The sequence below is a fragment of the Salvia splendens genome, chromosome 20 (assembly GCF_004379255.2).
Source record: "Salvia splendens isolate huo1 chromosome 20, SspV2, whole genome shotgun sequence".
In the NCBI taxonomy this organism is placed as follows: domain Eukaryota; kingdom Viridiplantae; phylum Streptophyta; class Magnoliopsida; order Lamiales; family Lamiaceae; genus Salvia; species Salvia splendens.
Window position 1 is genome coordinate 17,479,764 of NC_056051.1, and position 25,078 is coordinate 17,504,841.

Genomic DNA, 25,078 nt, shown 5'->3' on the forward strand with positions numbered 1-25,078 from the left:
TCAGAATTTTAAATAAGAGAAGGTTGTCATTAAGCATTCATATTTTTATCACATGTCAGACTTTCAATTATTTAATCTCTGTGATGTATGTTTATACATGGTTGGATTCGAGTTGAGATGCGCGAAACGAATGGATCAAGTTATATGGAAAATAACCGATCGAGTGGATCAGTTAGCAAATGTCGTTGCCACTTGATCAAGGCGTTCTCGCTCTCGCTCGCCACCAATATAATTTATAACTTACAAACTCGCACTACTTTAACAGTAAAGCGGCAAGTACGGGGTCGATCCCACAGAGAAACCGGTGTATCGAGTGTGTGAGTAGTGAACAGTTCGGCTGCTGCCACTCTTTAAGTTGGGAGTTTTTACGCTACTGGATTTATGCTAGGCAGAATGTAAACTAACTACTTGATCAAGCTACTCATCATGCTCTCACAATTAATGGATCAAGTAAGCGAGAAGCGGAAATAAGAACTTAACTACCTAGGCATGCTACAAGAAAAACACAAACACTTTGCCATTCATCATGATTAAACATTGAATCAGACTAAAAAGCGAGACTGAACTGGAATAGTAAACAAGATGACGAAAACGAAATAACTCCGATTTTTATATCCAAAACTCAGAACAGTGCTGTGAACATGCCGAATACAAAAAAGATCAAAACTTTAACTACGGAACAACACGGAATTGAACTAAGCTGACAATTTCGGAAGATAGAAAGCGAGTAAAACCGGTGTATCGAGTGTGTGAGTAGTGAACAGTTCGGCTGCTGCCACTCTTTAAGTTGGGAGTTTTTACGCTACTGGATTTATGCTAGGCAGAATGTAAACTAACTACTTGATCAAGCTACTCATCATGCTCTCACAATTAATGGATCAAGTAAGCGAGAAGCGGAAATAAGAACTTAACTACCTAGGCATGCTACAAGAAAAACACAAACACTTTGCCATTCATCATGATTAAACATTGAATCAGACTAAAAAGCGAGACTGAACTGGAATAGTAAACAAGATGACGAAAACGAAATAACTCCGATTTTTATATCCAAAACTCAGAACAGTGCTGTGAACATGCCGAATACAAAAAAGATCAAAACTTTAACTACGGAACAACACGGAATTGAACTAAGCTGACAATTTCGGAAGATAGAAAGCGAGTAAAGCCGAGAAGCTCTCAGTCGGAAATTTTAGACAACGCCGAACAGATATTGATTACTCTGTCGCGCTCCCTTCGGTCGCTCTCTCTCTAACTAACCATTTCTAAGCTATCTTTAGGACTGGAAAGCTAAACTAAAGGAAAATGAAAACTAAGCTAGAAGTCGAAAGAAGAAGATAAAAAAGGCGATTCGGAAACTTTTAATTATGGTGGCACATCCTCTATTTATAAGCTCGCCGCAACAACCTCCAGCTGGATAACGATCTCGGCAGAGGATATTCGAGCGTCTCATCATTTGATACGTGCCTTCCTTCTAGAATGACGCCGCTCCTCAATAACAGAATGATGATTCAGTTTCGTCCTTGCGACTTGCTTATCAACACGTGTCCCCTTCTAGAACGTCGTCCATGATAACAGAATGATGATCACCATCCAGCTCATTAGCCTCATGTGTCCTTCTTCTAGAACGCAGTGGTCCCCGCCTAACTGCTTGATTACTCCTTTGATCAGCTCCCCCGATTTTTGACCTTTTTCACGTTTTGTACTAGCTTGATCAGCTTGCCTTGTTGCCTTGGTCAAGCGGCATTCCTGCACAATTAACACTCGGTTTGCGCGATAAACTGATCAAGTAGCATACATTTTACCCCTGAACCGATGCATGAAATAGTCCTTATCAAACTGCTCACACTTAAAACATACTTATCCCCAAGTATAAAGAAAAAGAAAAGCAAAAGATAAGGCAAATTTCAGGCATGGTTTACTCACTCCAAGAAAGTAAAAGAAAACGAAAAGAAGACAAGACTCAAAACCAAAAACACATATTCACATAGATGCATTAGACCGAATAAACTTCCAACAATCATACCCGAGGTCGAGGTCAATCCATTTACTAGCAGCTTATGTTTCTTCCCTTTTGCGTACACTTGATCAAGGTGTCAGTTTGTCAAGATTGCTCAATTAAAAACCAACTGTTGGATTCGCTCAGTCACTCATTTCTCACCAGAGATGTTAGGACTGTTCACTCAGTATTGCCACATATTTAATACCTCGAATCGGACTGCACAAGATAGTTCCTTAAGGTCTTTGTTTTGGTTGTAATGAGGCTTAAAGGGAGTGATGTATTAGGGTAGGGTCCTAGGGGTTCTAGGTTAAAAATATAAACTATAAAAAGAAGAAAAAAAAGAAAAACACATGAGTCAAGAGACCAAAGGTCTGAACAAACTTGCTGGATCAGGCAGAACTATTTATTTTGCCACTGAATATCTTACTGGGTCAAATTGCGACCTTTAGCCTTTAATTTTGGCTTATTCCCTAACTTTCGACTCACTTGGTCAGGTTATAACTTTTTCCTGCCCTTCTTTTTTTTGTGACTTGATTTTTGACTTGATCAACCTGATTGACTAACCTGATCAACCCGGCTACCCTTTTAGTTCGACTTTCTATCGTTATCCCCCTTTCTTTTGAAATGATTCATCTCTTGACCCATTTTCCTCACGTGTTTGTAAAAAAAAAGTATAAAGATGTGGGTTTTGGTTTTAAAAGAACGGGTAAGAGTGTATATGGGCTCAACGTGGTTAACTTGGGGGTGCCTTATTTGATGAGGCGGGTTAGTGAAACGAAAGAAGAAACAACTCAAATGGTTAAGTCCTAATGCCTTTAGTCCTTACTACTTGTGCAATTTTCATCTAAATATTAAAAAAACAGTCTCTCGTAATTTTTTCTTTGTAAAAATAGTAGAAAGTGTTCTACTTTGTCTTATAACTCACATATAGAGAGGCTTCTCAGAAGGTTTTCAAAATTGAGCATTTCTATCATACTTGCGTCGTTCAAACTGATCAAGTTTAGCAATCAAGTTTCTACATGTAAACATACTGAGTCATTTTTTTTACTCTTCCCAAAGCAATCAAGTCTTTCATTTATCCAATTGCACGCATACTGCCTTAATTATTACTAATTGATATTTTTGCATTTTATAAATCGACATGAATGATTTCAATGAGGCTAACACTCCCCCTCCCACTGCATATGAACTCGTCCTCGAGGGACTTGATGCAGTGGAAAAAGGGTTAGGAAATGGTACAGACAAACCAAGAACAACTTCTCACACTTAGACCAGACATTGGGCTAAGTGGGAGATAGTGCCAACAATCAAAGTATGCCAACAGAAAAACAATAACCCAAAACATATAGGCAGTCAAAACGAGCAAAACATGCATAAACTTCTCACACTTAGACCCGACAAAGGTCTAAGTGTGAAATGGAACAAAACATAAGTTATTACATACCAACATCAAATTAAAAATAGAAATTGTTTTGAAATGAGCTGAGTCGGGGGGGATATACTAATGCTTCCGAGAGGGTTGACCGGGGGATGTAGAAGGATGTCTGGAAGAGGTGCGCCGGACTGGAGGGGAGCTTGTAGAGGGAGGTGGTGGTTGCTGATTTCGGGTTGCCTCCAGCAACCTGGTCAGCATGACCAGTTGAGCGTGGGAATTCTCCACCAGCTGCTGCAACATTTGCTCCACGCGGAGCTTCCATCCATCTTCAGCTTGAGCAGCCTCCTCTTGCTCAGTTCCCGGAGTGGGCACCAAGTCCAGCCTTGGCCCTGTTGCCTATCAGGGCTCGCCGGGCGATCAGCAGTCCTCCTCCTCTCCTCCTTCCTGCCTTTTTGCTGCTCCTTCTGAGCTGTAGTGTAGAAGCGGAGTTTCCCACCGTGCGTCCTCTCTAGTACCTGTATTCTCACAAAGAAATCCAGGTCAAATAACTCCGGTTTAGGGCAACGGCTGGGGCGCTCTACATTCTCCTGAAACTCCAGGGTCCAATTGCGCTTTAGGTAGGCTCCAAGAAGGTGGCAGACATTCAGGTGGCGGGCAGGGCGAGTGGAAATTTGATTAATCGAGTAGGCCAGCCAGAAGCCAAGATGGACCTTCCTCTGCTCCCTCATGCTCCACATAAAGTAGAGCTCGGCCAAGGTTATGATCGCCATCGTATTGGCTTGACCAAGGAGGTTGCAGCCGAGGTAGACCTGGGCTAGGCGGAGGGCTGGATCAACAATGTGATGTCCTCTGGATTCAGAGGCTTTGAAAACTGGGGCACGTCCATTGCATAAGGCTTGCCAGACGGCCTGCTAATCTAAATCAGGCTTCCTTTGAGTAAGGCCGATGTCACGCCCGAACCACTCCCCGTTGGCGACTTGGGCTCAGTGTAGAGTCCCATCCTCACGGAGAACTCATTCAAGCTCATCTTCTGCCCGCGGCCAAATACCCTGAAGGAGACACTCCTGGCCTCCAAGTCTGTACTGCCGGTAAACCGAAATGACGTGAAGAACTCCTTGGCCAGGACCTCCGGCATGGGGGTCTCATCAACCTCCAACAACCACTCAAAACCAATGCCGGTAGTATACTCGGCAAACTTCTCCTCAACCTGGATCTTCTCAAGGGATGGTTGGTGGAGTTTCTTTCCGGCCTTCAGCCGCTTCTGGTTGGTCACCCTCTGGTAGACCTCCTCCTGCCACTTAGGGTTGTCAAATTCCAGCATCTGCTGGAGGAGGTCTGCGGTCAATGCCACGATCGGTTTGGAGTAGTCGGCGGTAGGGGGTGTTGCAGGCCTTCCTTGTTGCCTGCGGGACGTTCGTGTCCATCGGAGCACCCTACCCTCGGTATCACTGCCCTCATCTCTTTCTTGAGGGGAGGCAGGTTGGTAGGCGTCTCTTATCACTATTCCCTGGCTGGCAGGGCTGCTTATCTTAGGAGGAGGAAGAACACTCTCCTTCCCCTTCATCTTTCTCTCTGCTCTCAGGCGCCTGTCCTCAACAGCCTCACTTTCATCAACGGCCTCACTGGCCCCTTGGTTCACTGGCTCGTCCTCATCCACCAGCTGCCGCACTACGCTGGGTCTTTGCTCTGGCTCCTCCGGAACCCTTGGTCTATTGGACCTCAAGGCCTCTGCCTCCTCCAACAGCTGGTCCATTGTCGTTCGGCGCGTCCAGCAGCGTAGTGGCTGCTTCTCCATCTCGGGTTCGTCCTCCACAGTGTGGAGAATATTCCAGTCAGCCTCCCTCTGCTGAAGTAGAATGTCGCTGGGAGGTGGTGGAAAATCTTTCATATCATCATCGTCGATTTCGACGACTTCTATCGGTTGGGGCAGAAGTAGAACTCCAACCACTTTCTGGTGACGAAATGTGCCTTCCTCTGGCCTCGGGTGTTCGGCGATGGGCTGCTCACAAGCCTCCCCCTTCTTCCTCGTCTGAGTCGTCCCCACTGTATTGTACCAGCGGGATGATGGGGGTCATTTTTGGAGAGGGTGGGAGGTTGTGTTTTGGGGGGAGAGGATGGAGGATTTTGGGGTACGGGTGTCGGAACGGAGTCCCTAGACTGGAAAATTCCGAGCTGGGCTTTTAGGGTGGCGTAAGCCGCCGCCGGATCTGTCTCGGTGGGTATGCCACGGAGAATATTCTCTAGGCATCTCATGGTGGCCGGGTCCACTTCAGGAAGTGGAGTGGCGATGCTAGGTTGTGGTGGAGGGACTGCGGTGGTTGGTTTGGAAGGACCGGAGGTTGTGTTTTGGGGGGACGAAGGTCTTCGGTCGCCACTGCTGGTGCCAGAACTTGAGGATGAGGAGGAAGTGCTGAATTGAGTGATTTTCATTTTTTTCGATGATGGATGTGGGTGGTTTCTATGGAGAAGATGATAACTTGGGAAAGGGTTTTGAATCTTGAGCGGTATGGACGAGAGCAAGTATGAAGCTGTAGGCGGTTGGATAAAAGTGAAATACGGATCAGAAGGCTGCCTTTTATAGGGAGATCCCGACTGTTGAGATCCCTGCGATGCTTCGAGTACAGACGCACTTTTTCAGAGCGACAGCTGGCTTTGCTTCCCCGATACGCTTCTTCTCTCCAGTACGACTTTTCCAATGCAGCAGTTAGCGCTCTCTGATACCTTTTCAATGAGTACACTCGTCCTGTCATCAACCTGCCCTGATCAATTCAACCACTGTAACCCACCAATTAAATTCAAATTTCAGCTGATCAAGTGGACAATTAATTCCTAATGAAAACTCAAATAGTACCACTTGATCAATTGCTTCCTCACTTTCCAACTTTTAATTTCCTAAGAATTAAAAATTAACACATGGAAAATATTTACACTAACTACCAAGGACTTGACTGACTAGGACGTCACTTGATCAATTTTTGGGTTTAGAAATTTGTTGCTTGATCAAGCAGACTACCTAAGAGTACCCAGTCACTCCTTTTACCTGCTTTACTGGCGAGAGTTAGGCATGAGTAGTGGAATGTCGTCCACCACACACGCCTCCATTCCTTCTCTATATGGCTTCTCCCTATATACATGCACCATAAAGGAAGGCGAATAAGAATCGTTTCCTTGGAGTTCGATTGCTCTATTAGCTCTGATGGCGATGATGGTGTAAGGCCTGATCCACCTTGACCGCAACTTTCCGGGCATCAGCTTGAGTCTTGACTGGAAGAGTAGCACTTTTTGGCCAACCTTGAGCTCTTTCTTGCGAACATTCTTGTCGTGCCACATCTTTGTCTTCTCTTTATACCACATGGCAGAATCGTAGGCATCAAGGCGGAGCTCTTCAAGCTCTTGCAGCTGCATTCTCCTCTCACAGACAGATGACACATCTTCCCAAATACCAGCCGGTAGGGGGACATTCCGATAGGCGTTTTGATAGCAGTCCTGTAAGCCCAAAGAGCGTCCTCCAGACAACGGCTCCAGTCTTTCCTCGTAGGGTTGACCGTCTTTTCTAAGATCACCTTGATCTCTTTGTTCGATACTTCGGCTTGGTCATTAGACTGCGGGTGATAAGGTGTGGATAGGTGGTGGAGGACGCCATATTTTTTCATTAAGGCCTCGATGGTCCTGTTGACCCCTTGATCAGAGATAATGGCTCGCGGTACCCCGTACCGGGTAAAGATGTTTGATTTTAAAAACTTGGCCACCTCCCTGGACTCACACGTCCTCGTCGCCTTCTCTTCTATCCATTTGGACACATAGTCCACTGCCACTAGAATGTAGAGATTTCCTTCTGAAGATGGGAAGGGCCCCATGAAGTCCATTCCCCATACATCGAATATCTCGCATACTATAATGGAGACCTGTGGCATCTCATCTCTTGCAGAGATTCCTCCAGTAAGCTGGGATCTTGGGCACCTCTTGCAGAACTCGTAAGCGTCTCTATGGATGGAGGGCCAGTAAAATCCCCTATCAAGTACCTTCCTCGTTGTCTTCTTTGGCCCGAAGTGACCACCACAGGCTAGTGTGTGGCAGTGGACCAACACGTCCTCTTGCTCCCAATCTGGTATACAGAGTCGGATGACTTGATCCGCCCCCATCTTCCACAAATATGGATCATCCCAATAGAAGTATCGGGCGTCGCTCTTAAGCTTTGCTTCTGTGCCCTTGTGGCTTCATCATTTCCAGGCAGCTCGCCTGTCACCAAATAGTTGGCCATGTCTGCAAACCTTGGCTCTTGTTGCTTGTGTTGTCTCTTTCTTCCTCGGTCGGCTTGATCAATCCTCTCTGCTCGGTTGATCCACTAAAGGCTGGACGCTGACTTGATCAGATATAAATGCTCCCCAGGGAAAGCGTCAGAGATGGCCTCCCCATTATCTTCTTGCAGACTTCGGCTCAAATGATCCGCCACTCTGTTCGCACTTCCCTTCTTGTCGACAGCTTCCCAGTCGAATTCTTGTAATAGGAGGACCCATCTGATCAGACGCGGCTTAGACTCCTTCTTTGCCAGTAAGTACTTGATGGCCGCATGGCCGGTATAGACTATCACCTTTGCCCCCAGTAGGTAGGGTCTGAACTTCTCGAAAGCGTAGACTACCGACAGCATCTCCTTCTCGGTCGTATCATAGTTCTTCTACCCTTGATTGAGGGTTTTTGACGTGTAGAAGATAACATAACTCTTTCCGTCGATCTTCTGACCCAAGACCGCCCCTACTGCATAGTCGCTTGCATCTCACATCACCTCGAAGGGGTGACTCCAGTCGGGAGCGCGTATGATTGGAGAGCTGCTCAGTCTGTCCTTCAATAGCTGGAAGGCGGCTTTGCAATCATCGGAGAATTCGAACTCCACCTCATTCTGGAGCAGCCTTGTCAAGGGCTGGGCTATCTTTGCAAAATCTTTGATAAATCTTCTATAAAACCCCGCGTGGCCCAAGAAAGCCCTGATCTCCTTCTGATTCGTCGGGTATGGGAGTTTCGCTATGACTGCCACCTTCGCTTGATCTACCTCTATCCCTCTGCTCTACACCACCTGGCCTAGGACTATTCCTTCAGTCGCCATGAAATGACATTTTTCAAAATTCAGAACCAAGTCCTTCTGCCGGCACCTTTCCAACACTCTGTTCAGGCTATGCAGCCCTTGATCGAATGTGTCCCCATAGACGGTGAAATCGTCCATGAAGATCTCTATGTAATCATCCAACAGATCAGAGAAGATGCTCATCATGCATCTTTGGAAAGTGCCCAGGGCATTGCAGAGGCCGAATGACATCCTTCTGTAAGCGTAGGTGCCGAAATAGCAGGTGAAAGTGGTCTTCTCTTGGTCTTCCGGATTCACCGCGATCTGGAAGTAGCCACTGTACCCATCGAGGAAACTGAAATACTGCTTCCCAGCTAACTTCTCAAGCATCTGATCAATGAAGGACAACGAGAAGTGGTCCTTCGTGGCCGCATTCAGTTTCCTATAGTCAATACACATCCGCCACCCAATGACTGGACGTGTCGGGATCAGCTCATTCTTCTCGTTTTTTACGACCTGGATCCATCCTTTCTTGGGCACCATATGCACTGGGCTGACCCAGTTACTATCAGGAATGGAGTAGATGATTCCTATCGAAACCAGCTTGACAATTTCCTTGAGTACCTCCTCCCTCATGTTGGGCTTGAGTTTGCGCTGCTGGTCTCGGTGCGGTTTGGCTCCTTCCTCCAGTCTGATGTGGTGCATGCATAAATCAGGGTTGATGCCCACCAAATCTGTCAGTTTCCACCCTATAGCCTTCTGATTCCGTCTCAACACTTCCAGCAATTTATCTTCCTGCCCCTGGGTCAGCTGGCTGTTGATGATAACTGGTATTGTTTCGTCTTCCCCCATGTAGGCGTACTTTAAATGTGCTGGAAGGGGCTTCAACTCCTTCGCGGGTTTCGGCACATCAGTAGACAGTGGATTTTCTTCTGCTTCTCCTCTCAGTGACTTGCCTTGATCAGGCAGCTTTTCTAGGCTAGATACTTGAATGATCCCGCTTGACCCAGCTGGTCGCGGGCGCTCGCAAAAGTCCATCATCGCTTCGCGATGGCTTGATCATCCAATTCACTGACCTTCATGTTTTCGTACCATTCTGCGACTTCTCTCTCGACCTCTTCATCTGTAGCGGAGTCGGTGAACTGCCTTTCTAGGAATTCCTCCTCCAAATATTCCTGCACTAATGGCTCAGTCACATCTACTGAGTACACATTTTCACTGTCTGCTGGCCGCTTCATCACTTCGTCGATGTTGAACTTGAACTATTCTCCATTGAAATCCAAGCTTATCGTCCCATTACGGACGTCGATAATAGTGCTGGCCATCGACAGGAATGGTCTTCCCAGTAAGACTCCACTTGACTCCCTTGCTGCTGGCTCTGTCATCTTGATGACGAAGAAGTCGGCTGGGTACAAAAAGTTACTCACCTTCACGATTACATCTTCTAGAATTCCCTCGGGGTGAATACATGATGTGTCGGCCAGCTGTATCATTATATCAGTATCAACGAGCTTGGCCGCTCCCAGTTTCTTATAAATGGAGTATGGCAGAACATTGATAGACGCCCCCAAATCGCACATGGCGTGCTCCACTTGAATATCCCCAATCGAAATCGGGAGCGTGAACATTCCTGGGTCAGTCTTTTTTTATGGGAGGTCACTCCTCTGGATCACGGCAGAGACGTTCTCCTCTGTAATTAGTCTCCCTTCTTCATTGACTTTACCCGCCAGGTAGTCCTTTAAGAATTTACTGATCGGGGGCATCTTCAGTGCTGTCAAGAGTGGCACCTTGAGTTCCACATCTTTGAACATACTTGCCACGTCGATTGTGGCGTCTCTTTTCCTTGTCACCATTCCGCGGTATGGATATGGCTTGACCTTCTCGGCTTCTTTTCCTTGCCCCTCTCCTGTGGTCTCACTGCCCACTTTCGCTTTGCCTTTCTCTTTCCCTTTCATTTGATCCGCTCCACTGGACTCTCCTTCTTCTTGGTGGCTTGGTCCAGGTATGGACATTGGGGACACTGCAGGTGGGCTGGGGCTCTGGTACACCTTCCCTGACCTCAGGGAGACTTCACTAATGTTCTCACGCCCAGGCTGCTGCACCGTGGCAGGAATTTTTCCCTCGTTTCCCCTCAGCTCTCCCAGCGACATGGCAACTTGAGATAACTGCTTTGTAAGCATGTCCAGCGCCGCCCTTTGCTCCTTCTGAGCCTCCTGAATTTCTCGCATCGCATCATTAGGATGGTGCCGGTTGTATCTTTGATTTGATGGCCCCCCACCGTGGTTCGGCTGAGCGTAGTCGGACGCCCCATAATGGTCTGGCTGGTACTGTGGCTGGTTGTGTTGTTGGCTCCCTCTTTGATGTGGTGGAACGTAGCTAACCACCTGGTTGTTGGGTTGCCTTCCCTGGTTGCTTGACTGGGGGCCTTGATGTCTGTACCCCCAGTTTCCTTCATTTTGTCTACTCGACCAGTTGGGCTGTCCTCCACTGGACCAGTTCCCTTGAGGTCCACCTGACCAGTTTCCCTGACCACCCTGCATCCTGTTTCCTCCGTTGTTTGATTTGTCTTGGTTCCGAACAAGCCAATTGGGCTGCCCTTCAGAGGATTGTATCTGCTGCGTCGATGGTTGGGGCGGTTGGCTTTGGTTCTGATCGCTCCACCTGAAGTTGGGATGATCTCTCCAGGGAGCATCCCTCTGCTTCCCCTGGATCCAGTTGCCACTCGCGTTCCAATGGCCGACGACATTCACCTGCGGTTGCGGCTCCGCTTTAGGGGGAAACTCACAATAATAGTAATGGTGCTCCTCTGGTGGTGGCGGCACATATGGCTTCTCCTTGAGTGAAGGCGGTGGAGGCGCTCTGGATTTTTCTACTGCCTCCAGCAGCTTCTTCTCCATCTGCTCGAATCGAGCCTCCAGCTTCTCATCACTTCTTATTTCCGCTGCGTGCACGATACCTCTTCTGTACTGGCCACGGGAGGTCTCATACGATCGCTTGGCTTCGATTAGCCTCTCCAAAATGCTTTTCGCCTGACTGAACGGGGTCTTTGAGAAATCCCCTTGGGCTGCTAGGTTGAGATCGTTCTTGCTGTCCACCTTAAGTCCGCCATAGAAGGTTGAATAGACCTCCCGATCTCCCATCTTGTGGTTGGGGCACGCTTGAAGCAGCCCCTGAAATCTGTCCCAGTACTGTCCCAGGGGTTCATCATACTCCTGCCTGACTTCCGTAATCTCTCGTTTCAGGGCACTCGTCTTCGACGCTGGGAAGAAGCGGTCTAAGAATATCATGCGGAACTCGGCCCATGTCCTGATCGATCCTTCTGGCAACCTCGACAGCCAGACTCCTGCGTCGCCTTTCAAAACGAAGGGAATAGCTTTTAGCTTGTAATCTTCGGATGTGGATCCAGCCGGCACGGGCTGAATATCACAGTATGTGCAACATTCCTCAAGAAAAGCGTATTCCTGCAGTGATATCGATGGCATGGGTGGGCTCCTTCTCGTCGTGGGCATGTAGGGAGCTGATTCCTGAGTCGTTGTCGACGAGGGCCATCTCTGCTTTTGCTTGCTCAAATGGTGGTGGCTTTGGTGGCGCGTTCTGTTCTCCTTCTTCGCTGGTCAGTTGAGCAGCGGCTGCTGCTACTGCTAGTGCGGCTCTGTATCGAGTGGTAACAACACCGGCTTCCTAGACTCGCCAATGAGCGTTAGTGTCTCTGTATATAAGATGATGATTCTAGTGTCCGCCGCGGTGGTACCTTCTCATGAACCGAAAGAAAAACAAATTAGAAAAGAAAGAAATAAAACTATTTACACCTATACAATACACACATCCATAAAATAACACCGAAACGAATGGATCAAGTTATATGGAAAATAACGGATCGAGTGGATAAGTTAGCAAATGTCGTTGCCACTTGATCAAGGCGTTCTCGCTCTCGCTCGCCACCAGTATAATTTATAACTTCCAAACTCGCACTACTTTAACAGTAAGGGGGTAAGTACGCTGTACGGGGTCGATCCCACAGAGAAACTGGTGTATCGAGTGTGTGAGTAGTAAACAGGGTTCGGCTGCTGCCACGCTTTAAGTTGGGAGTTTTTACGCTACTGGATTTATGCTAGGCAGAATGTAAACTAACTACTTGATCAAGCTACTCATCATGCTCTCACAATTAATGGATCAAGTAAGCGACAGGCGGAAATAAGAACTTAACTACCTAGGCATGCTACAAGAAAAACACAAACACTTTGCCATTCATCGTGATTAAACACTGAATCAAAGACTAAAAAGCGAGACTGAACTGGAACAATAAACAAGATGACGAAAACAAAACAACTTCGATTTTTATATCCAAACATGCAGAATACAAAAAAGATCAAAACTTTAACTACGGAACAACACGGAATTGAACTAAGCTGACAATTTCGGAAGATAGAAAGCGAGTAAAGCTGAGAAGCTCTCGGTCGAAAATTTTAGACAACGTCGAACAAATATTGATCACTCTGTCGCCCTCCCTTCGGTCGCTCTCTCTAAATAACCATTTCTAAGCTATCTTTAGGACTGAAAAGCTAAACTAAAGGAAAATGAAAACTAAGGTAGATGTCGAAAGAAGAAGATAAAAAAGGCGATTCGGAAACTTTTAATTATGGTGGCACATCCTCTATTTATAAGCTCGCCGCAACGACCTTCAGCTGGATAACGATCTCAGCAGAGGATATTCGAGCGTCTCATCATTTGATATGTGCCTTCCTTCTAGAATGACGTCGCTCCTCAATAACAGAATGATGATTCAGCTTCGTCCTTGCGTCTTGCGTATCAGCACGTGTCCCCTTCTAGAACGTCGTCCTTGATAATAGAATGATGATCACCATCCAGCTCATTAGCCTCACGTGTCCTTCTTCTAGAACGCAGTGGTCCCCGCTTAACTGCTAATTACTCCTTTGATCAACTCCCCCGATTTTTGACCTTTTTCACGTTTTGTACCAGCTTGATCAGCTTGCCTTGTTGCCCTTGGTCAAGCGGCATTCCTGCACAATTAACACTCGCTTTGCGCGATAAACTGATCAAGTAGCATACATTTTACCCCTAAACCGATGCATGAAATAGGCCTTATCAATACACTTTAAACCATTGTAATATCCTATCATTTTTTCATATTATATCTGTGGAAATTTTGGTTTTTGTTTAATTCAAAGATTCACAATGGATTTGTAGGACTCTATGCATACAGAATTGAGTAATATCCTTCATGGTGTATGGAAGGATTATCATCCCCAAGAAAGGAGTTGAGTCTACAGCCCCTGTGGCACTGAATTTGTATGGATATACTCTACGATCGGTCTGCCTCTTCGTTATCATTTTCAGTCCTGCATTTCCTAAATTATTATCTTTTTACTGTTTCATAGTCTTATTTTGGTAGAGAAGAATAGAATGTGCATATGATGTAAAGACAGGGCAGTGCAAGTTTGGTATCACCTGTAATTTCATCATCCACATCCTGCTAGCCGTATACCAATGACAGCTTCAGCAGCTATGTATCCAACTGGACAGTCTCCTATTCAATCTTCTCATCAAGGAAACTTGCCAGTTTGGCCTGCTACGCTTCAAGGCTCTTATGTTCCTATAATCCTTCCTCCTGGATTTGTTCCTGTTTCTGGCTTGCCTCCCTATCAGGTAGGTGTTTTCGGCACTGTAATATTTGGTGTTCCTTCTTTTAAGCTAAACTCATTAGTTGCAAAGTTTGAGACATGCATCATATAAGTGGAAATTAAAAGGTGGCCACCAACTTTATCTGTACAAATTGTAGCCAAGTTTCAGAAATTCGTACAAAATTATTGAGCGGTACACCGGGTAAGAATGAGGACTATTAGTACCAGTCATGGGTGTATAGCATTCAAGTAGAACTATTTGTTAAGGGTTAGTTAGATACACGGAATTAGAATTGAATTGGAATTGAAATTCTATGGAATTGAATTGGAAGGATTATAATTCAATTCCAAATCCTATGTTTGGTAAAATGAAGAATTGACATGATATTAAATTGATTGTTTGGTAAATATACACACGGTGCACACTACACACACTTTACACACTACACACACTAGACACACTTCACACATTTCACACATTTCACACACTATACACACTTCACACACTACACGCACTTCACACACTACACACACATTACACACACAATACATACATTGCACGCAAAATAATCAATATACACATTGTACACACATTACACACACTTACAAATTTTATACGAAATACACACTACACACACACTTCACACAAACTAAAATTACAAATTTAGTTCATTTTTCAGTTTTTCGGTATGATTCAGTTTTAACTTTTAAAAAATTTTAGTTTTTTGATTCGGTTTGAATAAAAAAAGATATCTAAAAGTTTAAAAACAAAATAAAAAATAGGATGCTTGAAATGTGTAAAATGTGAGTAGTTTTTGTAGAGTGTGAAATATGTGAAGTGTGTGAAGGATGTGGTGTGTGAAATGTGTGAAGTGTGTGAAATATGTGTAGTGTGTAGTGTGTGAAATATGTGTAGTGTGTAGTGTGTGAAATGTGTTAGTATGTGAAGTGTGTTTTGTGGATATACAGTGAAATTTTATGACTATTTGGATTTTGGAATTACAATTTTCTACTTTTGATATGGAATTCAAATTGTGGAATTGGAAAATTTGGAATTGCAATTCAATTCCAAATCCAAATATTTTTGTGATACCGAACAACGGATTTGGAATTAGAGGCTCCAATTCCAATTCCAATTCGAAGCCCTCAATTCCATGGTACCGAACGCACCCTAAGGGCATTTAAATCTCTTCATGTCAACATTGGCTAGAACTAATTGAATTATGTTGGTCGACAACTTTTGATTTTGGTTCGACTGTATACCATTATCATTCTCGAAGTACATGTACAGGTGGTGCCTGTTAGTCCGGCTGCGTCACCAAGTACTCAGCCAACAATTGGTGCAACCACCGGTTCATGGACTAACAGAGTTTTCTCCTTGGCCTGCTACATCTTCTGCGGGCTCCTCGAGGGGAAGTACAACGGTAGAAGCATTTCCCGATAGACCCGGCCAGCCAGAATGTCTGTACTGTCTAAGGACTGGGGATTGTAAATTTGGAACTACGTGTAGGTTTCACCATCCACCAGTGTGGAGTTTGTCAAGGACCAGAGTATGTACTTAGCGCAGTGGGTCTGCCACTACGTCCAGTAAGCATTCATTTCTCTCTACAACTTAATTTGTGGACTGTGATTCATTTGTATGGTGGTATATGTAAAATGTGATGGAGATTCATACCTCGTGTTTCTGAACATTGTGTGCCACATTTCTCAGGGTGCACCACTTTGTTGCAAGTTCATTGAGACGTTCTTGAGTTGTGTAACAGAAGATTGTTGATCAATATGTGCTATCTAACATGAACAGAGTTGCTCCTTAATTATCCGGTGGGATCCTCCACAATTGCAACTCCGGCTCCATCATGGATCTGCTTTCTGGGCTCAGCAAAAAATGCATTATCATCACAAGTGGTGCAACTTGCAAGTCATGGTGGTTCTTATTTGATCATCTGAATCTATCAAATTATCCGTATTACATTCTCCAATTGGTGTTATTAGTTGATTACATGAGTTGTCTGTTTTGTGTGTGAATTACGGTGTTGATCTTGTTGATTGTGGAGTTGAATTGAGTTCGAAGTGAAATTTGAATTGGGGGTGAAAAACTAGGGTTTAAAATAAGAGATTTTGCTAATAAGTACGTAGCACTTTTGATTTGTTTCAGCTATGGTTAATTGGCATTGGCATATAGTAGTAGTATTGATTTATGAATGGAATGAAAACATAATTTAACTTTTAAGGTTAAATAGGATTGACTTCTTCTTTGATAATTATGTTGTGAATTACTATTATGCACACATACAAGATTAATTTAAAGGGGAAATAGGGTTGACACCTTGACAGTTACTTATAAATTATACTCCATCCGTTTTTCCATAGTTGAGTCATTTTTTATTTTGAGAAGTTTCCTCATAGTTGAGTCATTTTCCTATATTGTAGTAACTTTTTCCTCTTTCTTACTTTACTTTCTCTACTTCATTCACTTTCTTACTTTTTTATCTATTTATTTAACACATTCAACATCCATTTCTTAAACTCTGTGCTGAAAAGTTTTGCCTCAACTATGATTAAACGGAGGGAGTAATCATATTTGATCACGTGGAAACCATGTTCAGGGAGTATTTATAGAAATTGTAGTAAGTGTGTGGAGTCCGGGTGTATATATGATAAAGAAGAAAAAAATTAATAAAAATGGAAATAATAGTTGTTCGCAAATTGTACCCTCTTTGTTCTACAATAGTGAATGTTTTTCTTTTGAATATGGAAATTAAGAATAAAAGTGTGTAATATATTAAATAAAAAGATAATAAAATAGAAGAGATAAAAAAAGTGAAAAAATATGTTACTTTTTATTAAAAAAAGAAATGACATTACTAATATGATTGAGTAGTGGCAATTATTTATTTTTTTGTAGTAACAAGATTAAAAAAACCCGATCGTTAAACATGCGGTGGATGTAACTAAATTGAAAATACTCAGTGATCAAAATTATATCCCTTCCCTTTCTCCAACTACATAATTTCATACAATAGAAAACAAATCTATCTTTACTGTTGATGCCCAAGAAAAAATCACCTTGCTCTCTTCTTCTTCCTCCATGAATTTCCAGAAAAATCCAAGCGTTGGGAAGGCAAGATGAGGGACCATAAATGTCGTCTGCATCAAAACGACTGAAACTGATGCGTCTCTCATTCATCAATCCTTGTGGAAGATCACGTCCATCCATAACATGAAGAAAGTCCTCATCACAGGCTTTCTTAATACACATGTCTCGTACCATATCATGGAGGTTGCAACTCTTGATTTTTCCATCACTCTTTCTACCGGACACCATCACAAGATTTCTCTTTACAAGTTCCTCCAACCTAACGAGTCTTGAAGTGCGAATATTCACATCTTGTAGGAAACCTCCAACATACAAAAAACAAGACCTTAAATGTTGAGACAAGTAAGTGTAGCTCAAAGATAGTATCTCCTCTAGTTCCCGGCCAACAATAGGATTAACATTTTCAGCAATTTCCTCCCAAGAAGCTTGAATCTTATCGACTGGAGACAAGACGCCTGCAAGGAGGACAACAGCAAGAGGTAATCCTGCACACCTCCGTGCAATCTCTTTCCCAACATTCACCAATTCAGGAAACACCTTTTGCTTGAGCAAATCCCAACTTTGAGAATCATTCATGAACGACATCTCATGAACATCGCTAGCAGTTTTAGAATAACATGCCACATCCGATTGTCTTGTGGTTAACATGATTCTGCTTCCATTATTGTCATCCGGAAAGATACACCTTATGTCATCCCAACTTTGTACGTCCCAAACATCGTCGATTACAACAAGATACCTCTTTTTCTTCAAATACTGAAATACTTTCAATTCAGTTTCACATTCATCCATCTCATCTCCAGACATCTGTTTTTCTAAGGAGGTCGCCCTTCCATGACTTCTCCTGCGATTAAACCGATTTCTTCGGTTATATTTTTGAGTTGTTAATCCAATTTGGCGCGATGTGATTGGATTCGCTGCCACATGAATGTTTGGAGAATGTCTTCAATTTTGTAAGCTACATCCCTAATCCTTGTTTCCCAACTGCTGACTTTATGTGGAAACTGTTGAAAGAAGAGTATGAGGAAATGGACATAGTCGTGGATAGATCCAACTATTTCTGAAGAAAAGAGAGAATCATTATTGGGATCGAGCAAGAGAAAGGAGAGCTGCATAAGTTGCCATACTGTGTAATTTAAGCTTCCAAATATGGATATAATTTAGGGAAGGATATTTCCAAGAGTGTTGCAATTATAGTATAACAATCTTTATGTCTATATCATGTTGGTGCTTAGGCATTCTATTCTTCATCTTATCGTATCTTTAGGTCATATCATGGATGATGCCTTGCCATTCTTATCTTTATCTTATGCTATCTTATCAAGTTGAGAAAATTGTTTTTAGTTTATTAAATAGAGATAAAATAAAGTAGTAGAGGAAAAAGAGTGAAGTAAAAAAGAAAGAATAAAGTAAACCACTCAAGATTGATGCGTCGGAAATAGGGGTGGGAAATTATACCAAAATACCGTAATACCGGACTTACCGTACCGGAAAAATACCGAAAATACCGAATTTTCGGTATACCGCAGTTTCCGGTACGGTATGATACCGTACCGCAATGTTTCGGTACGGTAACGGTATCATTTTTTCTATACCGCGGTATACCACGGTATACCGAAACTTCGGTATATACCTAAGCTACGGTATACCGTGGTATACCGTATACCGTGGATTCGGTATATACCGTGGATTCGGTATATACCGAAGTTTCGGTATACCGATAGATTATTATATATATATATATTAATATTAAATATGTTGTAATATATATATTACATTTATATATATATATTATATTTAAAAAAATTAATACATCAATTAATACAATAAAATTAAACATTCAAATGATAATTTATTCAAACAAATTCGAAATTAACCTGAATTATTTTTTTATCAACTCATCCTATTAAATATAATAAACACAATAGCACATAACACCGAAAGAAGATTGGAAATACGATATCGGGAATATGTTAAAACAGAGCACATTTGAAAGAATTTGTATTAACTCACACCATTTAGTATATGATTCTTTGTGTAATGTCATATTCCAAATATACAAAGTAATTAAAAATTTTGTTTAATTCTTCGTCCCACTTCATAAAATGTCAATTAAAAATATGTGAAGCTGAAAATGAATCAAATCGTTTAATTAGTGTTTAATTCATTGTATGTTATCTTATTTTATATACTACTTAAATTGAAGGATGAATAAATAGAATACTGATCAGTCATTCTTAATTCTTAAAGAGAAATAAATGTCCAATTTAAATTACTAACTAGTGTCAAGCCCGTGCGATGCACGGAACATTTTAATTTCTTCATATTTATTTCATTATGCGAAATAAAAGTTGTGAAATGATAAACAAAAGAATATTCGACATCTTCTTACTTTGGATTATACTTTTTCAATCACATTAACCCCACATAGCCACAAGAGTGCGTTTAAATGATACCTTTTCTTAAAAATGTCAATACGATCACATTAAAATTTCAACACATATCTGTGTTGACATTTTAATAAATTGTCTTGACATTTAAATATCAGACTTAAAATTAAAAAGCATTTTAAATATGTGAAAATATGAATTAACCGTTGAGTTATAACTGTATGAGCAAGTTTACGTTGCAATAAATTGTTTTAGATTTGAATGTTGAAGTTTTATTAATTTGAATGCAATGAACAAGATTTGATTGTAATAGAGTTTTATTGTTTTGGGTTTTTTTAAATAGTTGAACACTTGAATTGTTATTTTAAATATTTTGGACACAATATGTTTTTTTCGGTATACCGTTACAGTTACCATACCGTTATTACGGTATACCGTCAAAAACGGTATACCGAAAGACGGTATGGTATACCGTAATAACGGTATGGTAACGGTATCAAAAAATATCATACCGAATTTCTGGTATACCGGAATTTCGGTATACCGAAAATTCGGTATGGTATCGGTATTGAATTTTGTCATACCGTACTTTCCGGTACGGTATGCGGTATGGCATGGTCGGTACGGTATACCGTACCGACCCACCCCTAGTCGGAAATGGCAACAAAAATATATGAAAAGTTGAAGCAGACTTTAACTGTTTGTAATTGATGGCGTATGGGGCAGAGATATTTGGGATGGTTTAAAGAAAGTATTCCCAGAAAATGGTAATGGAAGTTGAATCATGTTAACCACACTGGAATTCCATGTCGCGTCATATGCCAACTCTGGTAGCGTTGTTCATGAGAAGTGGCTTGTCGATCAAAGTTAAGTTTTTTATGTTTGCTTGTAAAGTCCCGACCGATTGTTCAACCACAAACTCAAATGAATGGTAGTTAAAATCTCCTTAAATGAATATATATAGATGATAAGTGAAATATCTCGTGCCTAAAATGACAAAATGCACCACTATTATAAAATGGAGGGTTTATAATATTATTTTAATAGACAGAAACAATTTATTTATTGGTAAAACATTAAAAAACTACTTATAATACTATTATTATGTATATATAGAAATAATAATAACAAAAAAAAACAATATACATTAAATATAGCAAAAGTAGTAGTATTTATTTATTATTAGTAGTCGTACATTTATTAAGGTCACTGAGGTAGTAGATTTTAGAAAGAAAAAAAAATTAAATGAAAAATAATACTTAAAAATAGTTATTGGCTGTTTAAAATTTTTTAATTGAAAAATGATTTCAAAAATCAATCATTCTCCTTCACTCAAATCTAATCTGTCTTCTTTTTTCCAATAGTTTTCTTCTTTTCCTATCAATCATTCTCTCTCACTCGACTTAAAATTCCAATCAGTCTTCTTTTTTCCTCCATCACTAAACCAAAATCAAATCTTCCATTTGCAGAGTATGGCAGCTTATGCAGCTCTCCTTTCCCTTGCTCGATCCACACATCCCAATAATGAATCTCTCTTTTCTACCGAAGCAAAAGAAATAGTTGGATCTATCCACATCTATGTCAATTCCCTGATACACTTCTTTCAACAGTTTCCACATAAAGTCAACCGTTGGGAAACAAGGATTAGGGATGTAGCTTACAAAATTGAAGATATTCTCGAAACATTCTTGTGGCAGCGAATCCAATCGCGTCACGTTGTGATGCAACCTTCACGCGTCAAATTGGATGATCAGCTCAGAAATGTAACCGAAGAAATAGGTTTACTCGCAGGAGAAGTCACGGAAAAGCGACCTGTTTATAAGCCCGCTTCATCTTCAACTCTAGCAGCTATGGGCAACGATGCGGTCATTGGTTTACACCAAGATATCTCAGCAATACAAAAGCGCCTTTGTGGAGAGCAATGCGGTCTTCAAGTCATCCCCATTGTGGGAATGGGTGGGATCGGTAAGACTACACTTGCTAGAGCTGTTTACGATGATCAATATATCAAGAGTAATTTTGATGTTTGTGCTTGGGTGGTGGTATCGCAAGATTACAGTCCACATAGGTTTTGGAAAGTTCTTTCAGATTCAATTAAATTGTCAGAAAAACAAATGTCTGGAGATGAGATTGATGAATGTAAAATTACATTGAAAGTGTTTCAATATTTGAAGAAAAGGAAGTATCTTGTTGTAATGGATGATGTTTGGGATACGCGTGTTTTGGATGATATAAGGTGTATCTTTCCGGATGACAATAATGGAAGTAGAATCATGTTAACCACAAGACATTTGGAAGTGGCATGTTATCCTGAAACTGCAGGCCCTGTTCATACGATGTCGTTCATGAATGATTCTCAAAGTTGGGATTTGCTCAAGCAAAAGGTGTCCCCAGACAGCATTTGTCCACCTCAATTGGTGAATGTTGGGAAAGAGATTGCACGGAGGTGTGCAGGACTACCTCTTGCTGTTGTCCTCCTTGCAGGCGTCTTGTCTCCAGTCGATAAGATTCAAGCTTCTTGGGAGGAAATTGCTGAAAATGTTAATCCTATTGTTGGCCGGGAACTAGAGGAGATACTATCTTTGAGCTACACCTACTTGCCGCATCATCTAAGGTCTTGTTTTTTGTATGTTGGAAGTTTCCTACAAGATGTGAATATTCGCACTTCAAGACTCGTTAGGTTGTGGATAGCAGAGGGTTTTCTGAATCATCAAAATGGATGCAGTAAAAGCTTGGAAGATGAGGCTGAGGAGTATTTGGAGGAACTTGTAAAGAGAAATCTTGTAATGGTGTCCGGTAGAAAGAGTGATGGAAAAATCAAGAGTTCCAGCCTCCATGATATGGTACGAGACATGTGTATTAAGAAAGCTCGTGATGAGGACTTTCTTCATGTTATGGATGAACGTGATCTTCCACAAGGATTGATGAATGAGAGACGCATCAGTTTTAGTTGTTTTGATGCAGGCGACATTTATGGTCCAACTTTCCGTACCATTTTATGCTTCCAAATCAACAAATTTCCTAGTTGGCTAGCCGAGTTGAGAAATTTCAAATTTCTAAGAGTATTGGATGCTTTAGGTGTAGACCTAAAAGCACTTCCTTCCCAAGTATTTGAGCTGTATCATTTAAGATATCTTGCTTTAATGGGATCTTTTAGCATTCCATCAGCTGTGTCTAAACTCGTGAATCTTCAAACGCTAATCATTCATCTAGCATCTGGAAGGCTACGGGAAAAGCGTGATCCTGGTGTGCATCACTCTTTGCCGTTGGAAATTTGGATGTTGCCACAATTAAGGCATCTTTTCTTCCATTCTCCTCATCTGCTACCTAATCCATTTCAAGGATTAAACCTTCTTCTAGAAAATCTCCAAACTCTTTTGCTTGTAGCAGATCTTGTATGGAATGAAGAGGTCCTACAATTAATTCCAAATGTCAAGATATTGGGACTTACTTATACAACCACTCAATCATTTGACCTTCATCATCTCCGGGAATTGCGTCGACTTGAAAAGTTGGAAGTGATTGGGTATGGAGGTTTCTTGTGGAGAAGGGAAAATCCTAGTTTTCCTCGTACATTGAAAAAGTTAACCTTAATAGGTGGGGGATTTCCTTGGAAAGATATGGCCATTGTGGGTTTGTTGCCAAATCTGGAAATCCTCAAACTACGACATAATGCTTGCTATGGTGATACATGGGAAACAAATGATGACTATTTTCCTCTGCTGAAATATTTGCTAATTGATGGATCACATCTCGAGCACTGGATAACTCAGGGCAACCCATTCCCAACACTCAAATGCTTGGTGCTTCGTTTTTGCGGGTCTCTAAGAGAGATTCCAGAAGTTATAGGAGAAATGTCAACACTTGAACTCATTAGAGTTGAATATTGTGCTGCTTCTCTTGTGGAATCAGCCAATAAGATAAAAGAGGATCAAGAGAGTTGTGGAAATGATGTTCTACAAGTTGTTTGTGCCAGTCATGAGGTTAGAGTTTTACCATCTTCAGAATTATCCGAATATTTTGTTTTTTTTTTAGATTGAAATATTTTAAATCTTATTTGGTATAACTATATAACCAAATTAATTCAGATAGTGTTTGGGTTGATAGTAAAAAAGATTCTCCAATCTACTTGTATGTGCATAAATGTTTTCCAATTATATGAGAATAAAGGGTTTTTTTGCATTGATTTGTTCTTTATAGTATTGTATTGATTTTATCCAAGTTCTTGTCAATGAACGAACTAGTCCAGATCTTCTGCATTATAGGGTAAATGGTGATTGTCTCGTCACTAAAAGTTCTCTTATTATAGGTTTTTTAGAAAGTGTGTGCGATTTGCATAAGATGATGGTGTTGTGCTGCTTGTTGCAAAGAAAAACAATAAGGCTAGGCTTGTCTGAAGATAAGGATAGAATGTGCATATCATGTACAATTTGTGAAAGGAAAGGGGAAAAAATGACTGTATCGGTTCCCTGGAGTGATCTAGTGTGATGTACAATTTGTGACAGATTTTTGTCATAGGTTTGATGACCACCAATGTGTCTAAGTTGAGATCATATGAATCAGTTATGAATATACCTCCCGTTTTTCAATTTTCTTGAGGAGACTAGTACAAGAACATAACTTGGATCTAGTAGGAACTTCATGTTTGTTGTACTTACTATTGAACTCTGATAAATTTATAAACTTTAGAGTTTATACATTTTGATCTAGTAGCATTCATGTAGGACTATTCGTTAAGTAGCATATTTTGCACCAATAACTCACTCTTGAAGTGTATGTACAGGTGGTGCCTGTTAGTCCTGCTGCGTCACCAAGTACTCAGCCAACAATTGGTGCAACCCCGGTTCATGGGCTAACAGAGTTTTCTCCTTGGCCTGCTACATCTTCTGCTGGCCCCTCAAGGGGAAGTACAATGATAGAAGCATTTCCCAATAGACCCGGCTGGCCAGAATGTCTGTACTATCTAAAGACTGGGGATTGTAAATTTGGAACTACATGTAGGTTTCACCATCCACCAGAGTGGAGTTTGTCAAGGGCCAAACTATACTCGCGGATCTATTAAGGAACAAGGGGGTTTGTGCTAATACTGTATTGAACTAATGCATATGACATTTATTATAGTTGGTCCAGTGGTTGGATCCTTCAATTGTAGGGCACGAAATGAGGGTTCGATTCCCTTCTGCCACCATTTTGGATGCACCCATTTTTATTTTTTATTTTTCTCTTTGTACATTTTCTTTTCACTCATTTGTAGCATTATTTTTACACACTTTTATAGATCTATTTTGACATGTTTTTATTTTTATTTTTACTATTAGTTACATTTTTTAGTTCACGTAGCTCTATATGGCTTTGTGTCCTTAAATTTGTGTTTTTTCTTCATATAAATTTCAAATCATAGTATATAAATATATAAAATCTATTTTTAATATAAATATAAGAAATAAATTCTATAAAAAATGTTAGGATGCATGTCTTTTTTTTGTTTATAAAAGTATTTGAAATTTTTCTTGAAT

At 41.5% G+C, this 25,078-nt stretch overlaps 2 protein-coding genes and 1 long non-coding RNA gene across 3 annotated transcripts; 2 read left to right on the forward strand and 1 right to left on the reverse strand.

Annotated features, from left to right (window-relative positions):
- The first annotated feature begins 13,655 nt into the window (after window positions 1-13,655).
- Window positions 13,656-15,802, forward strand: LOC121782932. Its single transcript, XR_006046484.1, has 3 exons — window positions 13,656-14,100; window positions 15,367-15,662; window positions 15,787-15,802. It is a non-coding gene; the product is annotated as an uncharacterized LOC121782932 (long non-coding RNA).
- Window positions 15,803-15,889: 87 nt separating this feature from the next.
- Window positions 15,890-18,260, reverse strand: LOC121781577 (putative late blight resistance protein homolog R1B-14). Its single transcript, XM_042179299.1, has 2 exons — window positions 17,042-18,260; window positions 15,890-15,944 (listed from the first exon to the last, which is right to left on the reverse strand). The coding sequence occupies exons 1-2, from the start codon at window positions 17,977-17,979 to the stop codon at window positions 15,890-15,892; spliced, it is 993 nt and encodes a 330-aa protein (XP_042035233.1). The 5' UTR covers window positions 17,980-18,260.
- A 2,657-nt stretch (window positions 18,261-20,917) lies between these two features.
- LOC121782927 (putative late blight resistance protein homolog R1A-10) lies at window positions 20,918-24,853 on the forward strand. Its single transcript, XM_042180936.1, has 2 exons — window positions 20,918-23,545; window positions 24,346-24,853. Exons 1-2 carry the CDS (start codon window positions 21,035-21,037, stop codon window positions 24,622-24,624), a joined length of 2,790 nt encoding a protein of 929 aa, XP_042036870.1. The 5' UTR covers window positions 20,918-21,034; the 3' UTR covers window positions 24,625-24,853.
- Window positions 24,854-25,078: the final 225 nt, after the last annotated feature.